The sequence below is a fragment of the Condylostylus longicornis genome, unplaced genomic scaffold, assembly GCF_029603195.1.
Source record: "Condylostylus longicornis isolate FDR11 unplaced genomic scaffold, ASM2960319v2 ptg000109l, whole genome shotgun sequence".
In the NCBI taxonomy this organism is placed as follows: Eukaryota; Metazoa; Arthropoda; class Insecta; order Diptera; family Dolichopodidae; genus Condylostylus; species Condylostylus longicornis.
This window is the reverse complement of record NW_026578077.1, coordinates 13,485-23,068: the sequence shown is the minus strand read 5'-3', so window position 1 is coordinate 23,068 and position 9,584 is coordinate 13,485. Positions and strand designations below refer to the sequence as shown.

At 37.0% G+C, this 9,584-nt stretch overlaps 1 protein-coding gene across 1 annotated transcript in view; it reads left to right on the top strand.

The window, feature by feature from the left end:
- The window catches only part of LOC129614447 (mitochondrial import inner membrane translocase subunit Tim21), a 58,726-nt gene extending 49,548 nt beyond the window's left edge, over positions 1-9,178 (top strand). Inside the window, exon 4 of the mRNA XM_055529033.1 lies at positions 8,893-9,178. Coding sequence (XP_055385008.1) covers positions 8,893-8,991 — 99 coding nt within the window. The 3' untranslated portion in view covers positions 8,992-9,178. The remainder of the gene's footprint in view (positions 1-8,892) is intronic.
- Positions 9,179-9,584: the final 406 nt, after the last annotated feature.

Genomic DNA, 9,584 nt, shown 5'->3' with positions numbered 1-9,584 from the left:
GCACGGTTCCCCGAAGGGTACACCTAGGCCATCAAAGCCCATTTTTAATACCGCTGGATGCTCCCTCTCTCCCTCATTAGAAACAGCCCGAGTTCCTCAGAAACCGGCCAAGATCCCTAATATTTACATTCGCTAGGTCCGCAGCCCGCCCAAAAAAGTGGGACCCAAGAAAGTTCCCCTGGAGTTCGCCAACGCCGCACACGAGCTCAGCAGATGGATCACCGTTTCCTCCTCCTCCTCGCCTCAGCAGCTTCAACAGAGATCGTTTGCGGGGCGGCTCATCCTCCTGGCATGATCGCCAATCCGGCAGAGATATCAGATCCCCTGTAGGACGCAAATCCAAATAGTTCCATTCGCCATGTCTCGCAAGCTCATCCGCCTTGCAATTCCTTGAGATTCCACTGTGGCCGGGAACTCAAACCAAGTTTAGCTCGAACTGCCTCGCCATCTCGTTAAGAGAAGACCTACATTCTAGGACCGTTCTGGACGTAGAGGTGTCCGACTCCAGCGCTCTTATTGCGCGATGGCTGTCTGTGAAGATACTAGCACTCTCCACGGACACCACATGCTCGCCAAGCCAGCGCAGAGCCTCCCCAGTTGCGACCATCTCTGCCTGAAAGACACTGCAATGGTCCGGCAGGCGGAAAGAGAGCTCAACTCCCAATTGCTCGAAGTAAACAGCCCCACCCACCTTTCCATCAAGCTTGGATCCATCCGTGTAGAAATGGACGGAGCCATCCCTGACCGCGTCCCTCCAGCTTTGCCTCGGCAGGACCGATCCTCCGAAATTCCTCACAAATGAAAGCGCGGGAGGAACAAAATCAATTGACCCCACCTCGTGCCCTCAGTCCGCAAGAATCGAAGCATGACCTGTGATGCCACACGACCACTGTGATGCAGCCCCCGGGCGCACTGCAGACCCCGCAGTCATCTGCTTACCCAGTATATCCAATGGCGGCAGATGCAAGAGAGTCTCAGGAGCCTGTGTAGGAGTGGAGCGCAGAGCCCCACCAACACACACCATTTCCATCCTCTGAACTCTGTTGATTAATTTCAGGTTTAAGGAAGTACGGAGCGCCGGCCACCACACCAGAACTCCGTACATCGGACCGGTCTCACCACCGCGGTGTACAACCAATAAACAATGCTTCAGGCCCCTCCTCTTCCCGATGGCCCTCTTGCACGAATAAAGCGCAATAGTTGCTTTCCTTACTCTCTCCATGATGTTAAGTCTCGAGTTCAGCTTTGAATCCAGAACCAGCCCCAGAAATCTTGCTTTCCTGTTGAAGGATAGGCCGATTTTGCCAAGTTTAGGAGGAGTTACGCCCGGAATCTTATATCTCCTACTGGAAATGACTAGCTCCGTCTTTTGAGGGTTAATAGAAAGCCCACAGCCGGTCTTCCAGTTCGAAACAGTTGGTTCTCAATTGAGTTGAAAAAATTGAGAAATAAAAAGAATAAGGCGTGGAGAAAATATGTTAAGACTCAGAGCTCTGAATCTTATTCTTCTTTCATAAATTTATTTTATTCGTTTAAACGTATGTGTGAAGTGAGTTATATTAATTATTTGTCAGATTGCTCTTTGGAATTAAAGCAAAATCCTAAATCTTTCTGGAAGTTTGTTAATTCTAAAAGGAAATCTGATCAATTTCCAAACTTTATGACTTATTGTAATCAAACTACAAATGATCCTCAAATAATTTCAGATTTATTTGAAAAATTTTTCTCCAGCGCTTATTCGAATAATATTTTTAACATAAATCCGCAAAATTTTGACTACTTTCCCAACTATATTGGTCGACCTCTCCCTGAAATAGAGCTATCGTCAACTAAAGTTTGTTCTTATTTGGAAGCCTTAAACAATGATTGCTTTCCGGGCACTGATAATATTCCTGAGATTGTTTTAAAACAATGTTCTCGTGTCTTATCAGAGCCAATTTCAACTTTATTTAATAGATCTATTTCTGAAGGTACTTTTCCGAGTTGGTGGAAAACCTCTTTCATACGACCGGTGCATAAAAAGGGAGAAAAAAAGAACATTGAAAATTACCGTCCGATAGCTAAGCTTTCTAGCATCCCTAAAGTATTTGAATTAATGGTTTATGACGTAATCTACAATTATTGCTCAGAATTGGTAGTGCCAAATCAACATGGGTTTTTAAAAATGAAATCTACAGTTACTAATCTTGTTGAATGTAGTTCTAAATTTTTAAATACGATGGAGGCTGGATCCCAGACGGATGTAATTTATACTGATCTGAGCAAGGCTTTTGATTTTTGATGTAGTACTTTTTAAGCTAGAAAAGTATGGTTTTCCTCCTTTTTTCATTAAATGGATTGGTTCTTATTTGTGTAGTAAGAAATATGGAGTTATTTTTCGTTCATGTACCTCCAATTACGTTGTTGAAAATTCGGGTGTACCTCAGGGTAGCCATTTGGGGCCTCTTCTTTTCATTATTAGTATTAATGATGTAACGCGCGTAATAAAACACAGTGATTTAAGTATTTATGCTGATGATATGAAAATTTACAGAAGAATAGACTCCGCTACTGATACCTTGCTCGTACAGCGGGACCTGGATTCTTTTGCTAATTGGTGCAACTTTAACAATCTTTCCCTTAACGTCTCTAAGTGCTCCGTAGTTAGTTACACTCGTCGTTCCGTAACTATAACTTCCAACTATGTCTTGAATAAAGCTAATCTTAACAGGGTTAGTTCTATTAAAGATTTGGGGGTTGTATTTGACGCAAAGTTGACGTTTAGACACCACTATAACGCCGTGATTAGTAAAGCTAATTCAGTCTTAGGTTTTGTTAAGCGTTATACAAAGGAGTTTAATGATCCCTACGTTATAAAAACTTTGTTTGTGGCTTTGGTACGACCACATCTTGAATATGCAAGTCAGATTGGTCTCCTTCTTACCAGGACCACATCAATAGATTGGAGGCAGTTCAAAAAAACTTTTTAAGGTATGCTCTTCGTAATTTTCATTGGGAAAACCCTATTATTCTCCCACCATACGGAGATCGCTTATTATAACTTCAAATGAAGACACTTGAAAGTAGAAGAATTGTTGCTGATATTTTGTTTATTGTGCAAGTGTTTATGAGCCGCATAAACTTTACATATGCTAAAAATGTCATAGAAGCTCAATTAAATAGTGTCACTCGTTTTCGTAATAACAAAATTTTTAATCTTCCTTTCCACTGCACAAATTATGGGAAGAATGAACCTATTTCTCGAATGTTGCTGTTAATAAATACATTTCTCGTGAGGAGTTATCGCTAACGAAGACTCAACTTAAGAATACCCTCTTTGCAAAATTACAATAGTTGTACACTTTATGAGGTCACTAACTTTTAATTATTATCATACATAATACTAATTGTACGTGAAAAATAAATTTAATAATTTTCTGACCTACATTAATTAACAACTAACTTTTGCTGACTTTGCAATCTTTTGTTGTAAATGTTTTCATTGTTTAAAAAATTTTTTTTTTTTTTTTCGTTTTTTAAGTTGAACTTTTTGCTAGCTAGGCAACTTTTGTTCAGGTATTTTTAAGTAGTATTAATTTTAAGTTAAAGTTTAAATTATCGTATAGGTTAAATTGTATAATGTAATTTGTAAATTGTAAATGTTTGAGCTAAACATAAATAAATAAAAAAAAAAAAAAAAAAAAAAAAAAAAAAGAAACTATACTAATACAAGCCCTTTGTGTTAGCATTAGTCATCTGCGTAGATAACCACCTTATAGCCCTCCCCCTCCAGGAGTACCAGTAACCGCTTTCCCTTCCAACAGAGCGCTCAATGCATGACCCGCCAAAGTTGGCTCTGATGGATCTGCCGGACAGCATATTCCCTATCAGGGCAGTGAGGGAGACATTAATTGAAAGCTCCGACAGAGCTTGAGTGATCGACCGCGACCCGACATTGTTGAAAGCGCCTTCAATATCTAGGAAGGCACCCAGTATGTATTCCCCGTCGTAAAGGGACCCTTCAATGTAGTGGATTAAGGAATGTAGGGCCGTTTCCGTTGACCTGCCCTTCCGATACGAATATTGCGCCGGAGACACCCATCTCGGGTTAAGGTTGCTCCTTATGTATGCGTCTGTCAATTTTTCCAATATTTTTAGTAGAAACGACGTTAGACTGATCTAAAATCCTTTGGGCAGCTGTGAGAGCTCTTCCCAGTTTTAGGAATGAAGACGACCCTGGCAACATTCCACGATTTTGGAATGTGATCCAGGTCTATACAGCATTCGTATATAATTTTCAGCCATTTTGTAGTTCCGCAGGCACTATATCGTCCGGGCCCGCCGATTTGAAAGACTGAAAGCTGCGGATAGCCCAAAGCATTCTTCCCTCGGTGATCACTTCTGAAAAACAAGATTCACTGTCGTAGACATTTGAAGTAGACTCCCTCAAGGATTCCGGGAAGTGAGCATCCAGAAGTAGCCCGAAGGACTCCGAAGCAGAGCTAGTCCACGAGCCGCCAGCTGCCAGCAGATAACTCGGCACGACTGGGTCACCTGCCAGGACCCTTCTTAGTCTAAATACCTCCGCAACCCCGCCAGTCCTACCGCAAAACTCTCTCCAGGAGGATCGTTGCGCCCTCCTCAGCTGATGCTTGTATTTTCTGAGAATTGGATGCGTTCCAATCAGATGATGCCCTGCTGAACTTTGCTCTGTTGAATTGACTTCTGCATTTTTTCCGAAGAGCATTCAACTCATCGGGCCACCATTGCGGCTTTCTTTTGCCTTTTAATCGAGTTAGTGGACACGCCACTCTAGAGGCGCCATTTATGGCCCCGGTAAGCGTGCAGACCGTACTATCCAGGCCCCAACTCGTTCCAGGACGAGGAGGGCCCCACTACCCCAGAGATCGCTTGGCGAGTCTCTGAATTTCGGTTGGTTACCAACTCGAATTCAATATAATGGTGGTCAGAAAAGGAATGATCTTCTGACACTTTCCAATTCCTGACCAGACCAGCAAGAATGTTTGAGGCAAGAGTTATATCTATAACCTCGTGCAAATTTTTAGTAAAAGTGGGCTCTGAGCCTCTATTACATAATGTGAGTTTAGTGCTTAAAATAAATTCTAAAAGTGACTCACCTCTCAGGTTAGTGTTCGAGCTTCCCCAGATTACGGTTCAGAGAGACTGAGCCTTCCTCACCATGTCCTTCAAATTCTCAGGCGGTTGCTCCCCTTAGAAGTCGAAGGGCAGGTATTCTGATGCCCACCAAGAGATACTGCCACTAGCTTCAAGGCTGACTACAGTCAAGTCTTCATTGCTGTAAAGAGGTAATAGAAAAGCATTTGAGTTACTTTTAATAAGTATGCATGATCCTATCTTCGAACTGCCGTCGCTATAAAACAGCTTATATTCTGACGTCCTCAGCCCGCAGATATTTCCTCCTGCTATCCAGGGCTCGTGGACCAGAACTATACCTTCTCCACCCCTTTGTAAGCGGAGAAGGAGCGCAGCTGAAGCTGCTTTAGAGTGGTAGAGGTTGATTTGAATTGCACGAAGCATTACTGCTCTCGTTAACCTCCACCAGCGTCTTATCTGCATCCTCATCCAGACCTAAGTTCAACAAAGCCTCCTCCTAGTTCTCTATAAACTCTTTGCGAGCGCGTTATCGTTGCTGAAGGCGTGCTTTTCTTGCTCTGGCCAATTTGTGTTACTGTAGCCATCGAGCTATTACCGACACTAGGCCTGACTGAGTCATAGCGTTGTGTGCGGTAGCTCGGTCCCAGTTGTGATCCCTTACACACCTTGGGTTTTGCACCAGCGCTTTTAGCATTGTTGGTGCTCGCCTGCAGTTTTTGTACTGAATTCGCTCTCAGCGATGTTTCAGCACAATTTCCGGAAACTGGCTTGGCCAAAATTCTTTCCGACTTTTTATGAGTGCCGGACTCATCTACGTTTTTTTGATTTCTGCTCATCATTCTGATCCCACGAGTTGCGAAGAAAGGATGTCGATCTAGGCAGAGATCCGCCGTACCTAGACAAGGCTAAGTAATCCGGAGGGCGCCAGGTATCCGGATGCAACGTTAGCGAATGGACTATTTATCTGAGCCCCCAGCCAAGCTGATTATCGACACGGGTTGCGTAACACCTTAATCAGAAGTGATAGGATACAGTGAAGGGATAGGTGCGGGGGAAGGGTTTGATTATCTTTTGGCTTCAGGCCTCATCTGGGGAAGCATCCCGAGACTCCTTGACCCTACTCAGCTCCTACACCACGGCAAGGTAGATAATCTTGAGAAGTGGTCGAACATTAACTGAAACAAAAAAAAACTTGTGACTTTCCAAAAATTAAATTTTTTTTGTATTTTTCTTTCTTTTTAACAATAAAATTTTGATGCTAAAAAATTAAAACAAATTCAACGCTTTTATAAAATCTGTAAATTGGCACATGTCATAAAAATTGAAATAACATTTTTTGCAAAAAATTTTTATTATAACTGGAGCACTTATTTTCGAAATAGCAAAAAATAAACAGAAAACTTTATAGTTTAATATTAATCGTTCCTGTTCAAAATTTTTAATTTAAAAACCCATATACATTATGTCAAAAAATAAACAGAAAACTTTATAGTTTAATATTAATCGTTCCTGTTCAAAATTTTTAATTTAAAAACCCATATACATTATGTCAATTTATGGTTGTAAACAATTTATTGCAGCGAAAACATAAGCATTTCGCAAACTTAGAAAACTGGTGGGTCCTTTTACCGCTCCATTCCGTATTTCGTTCTTCTAGTCCTCAGGTTGTGGCAGCATGAAATTTTAGCAGCTTTTAAATAACAAATAGTGTTTACTTAATATTTCTGTATATTATTCTGCTTATTTGTATTTCATTAAATTATTGACTGGAAAACAAAACAGTCTTTGCTAGATGTTGGCGATTATTTTTTTTTTCTTAAAATCGAATGTCAAAAGTTTTCCTTCATGATAAACTCTAATTTTTACATACTCAGATGCTGTTATTCTTATCAAACTTAATCTGTGATTACTGTACATTCTTCAAAAATAATTTCTTCCCATACTAATTATGATAATAAATTTAACTATCATAGGATTTTCTGAGGGTCCTTAATAGTTTACATTTTTAATAAATAGTTTAAAAAGAAGGACAAATGCTTTTTTAAAACTTTGAAATTAAATGAATGGGACAAAGGATCAAAGTCACTGTGTATGATGTAATATAATTCACCTAAAAAACACTGTAATTTTTATAAACAAACTAGTGTCATAGAACACACTCGCTGAATTTCTAAATTTCGTTGATTACAGTTACATTAAGATACAGTCTTCTTGGAAATACCATGCATGGCATGCATATGTAATGTAAATGTTTAAAACCTACCTGCTTTAAACAAATTGTTGTTGCGATTATTTTCCATTTAGCAAATAGAACAAACAAATGGTTACCATTAATAATTAATTTTGCTACTTGTACAATTATTAGTTATCTGTACAGAGTATTATAACATTTTATAAGTTTCCCATTTTTATTATACGTATTAGAATTCAATCATAAAGTTTTGTATTAATTTATCATTGTTGATAAATATTTTCAAAATATTAATATATATTTAAGTGTATTAACAGGTAAAGTTTTAAAATGAAAATTTAAATATGCAAAACATGGAACTGCAAAAAATGTGAAACAGTACTTTAAAAAATGTTTTATTATTTTTAAATTTATGTTCACAATTCAAAATATATTACGTAGCAAGAAATTGGTAATAAAATTAATATTTTTAACATTTTAAAAAAAATAAAGCCAACTTTCATGATTTTACCACAAAATAAAACTTAATTTTTTCGAAAAATTTTAATATATAGATAATATTCACAAAAAAAATTAAATTTAAATATTTTTCACTTTTACGAAAACGAAAATTTAATTAATACTTAGTAGTTGCCTACAATTTTGTTGCATTGAAAAGAAGACACTTGTGGTAATGTTAAAATTTGCTAAAACATAAAATTTAACATTGGCAATTTGACGTGAAGGTGCACTGCGTTGGTAGTTCACTTTGTGTTGGCTTAATTTTTTTATTAGGAAATACATATATGAGCGCTGGCATATCTATGGGCAAATCACAATTTAAATAAAATAAATAGTAAAATAGTAAATAGTAAATAATAATAAATAAAAATAATAATAAAAAGTATTGCTTTAGAAATAACATTTCGCTGAAAATATATTGGCAATTTAATATAATGTACGTTAAGGAAAAAAGAGGGTCGGTCGAAAATAAATACAGGCTAATCAGTAATCAGTAACATAACATACCATCATTTAAAGCATCAAAAGTTTACGTGGCACAGAAATTTTAACGAATTTTCATGAAATGAAAGTTGCTTTACTTATAACTTCCCCTCCGCAAGAGATAACAGTTTCAAACAAACACTTTCTGAAGGACTTGAAAGGAACATGGTACTTAATTTCATACATAATGTACTTTTAGAGTAACAAGTAGTCGAAATTTAAAAAAAAAAATCAAATTTTTCCATTTTTTTTTTTTTTAACTTTCTTTATATGAGATGCGGTAGGTAAAAAAATGATTTAAAGCTATCTACTCTTTACATTACTACGATAAACAGCGTTAGATGAAGACAATAATTAATTCAACGAGTTTCGTTGATTAATGACGAAACTCGTTGAATTCTCCACATTTCATTAACAAACGAAACTCATTAATCACATTTACAATTTTTTTTTCACATTTACAATTTTGGGAAAACTGCTACTAAAAACAAATTTTTGTTTTAAAGATTAGCTTGTGATCACTAATATTTTTTCTAAAAATTAAAATTTTGAAAAATGATATTATAATTATGTAATACATTGTTTTTATATATTTTTTTCAGAATTCTTCTAGAGATTATGAATATCGGTATTTATTCATCCAATTAGATCAATATCCCAGAACTACAATTATACTAGAAGATAAAAGATCAAACGATTAAATTATCAATAAAACGTAATAATTGATTTGGATTCATGCTTGTAACTTATGCTTATTAATAGGGTTGTTATTATTATGGATGGTGAAGTGGTTCACGAGCAGCTAAATCTATTAGGAAAAAATCTCTGCTTTTGAGATTTCGAAAAAATTATATTTGAAGTTAATAAAAATTTAAAATTTTATCGATATTTTAAGATTTTCAATTTATTTTCAATAATTTATCGTGATGAGTACGCCAGCAACAGTAGTAAGGGTGAAAATGCAAATGTTGGAAGGATACGAAGAGATACAGGAGATCGATCAAATATATTGGAGCTGCCAAAAGGTTCATTGGTGATCACAATTAGCCTTATTATGGATATTTAAAAATTATAAATTATTTAATTACAAATTTTTACTTCTTTTTCACAATAACCTCCATTAAGCCTTAAAAACTAATGAGATCATAATATAATTTAGGTGATTCGTTCTGAACAAACTACTTCTCTTCACTAAAAAAATTCATAAAATATCGTTCAATCGTTCGTTTCGTTCATTTCTCTTCTGTATATATAACGGCATGTTTTATACCCGTACGAACGTGTGTTCGAAGGG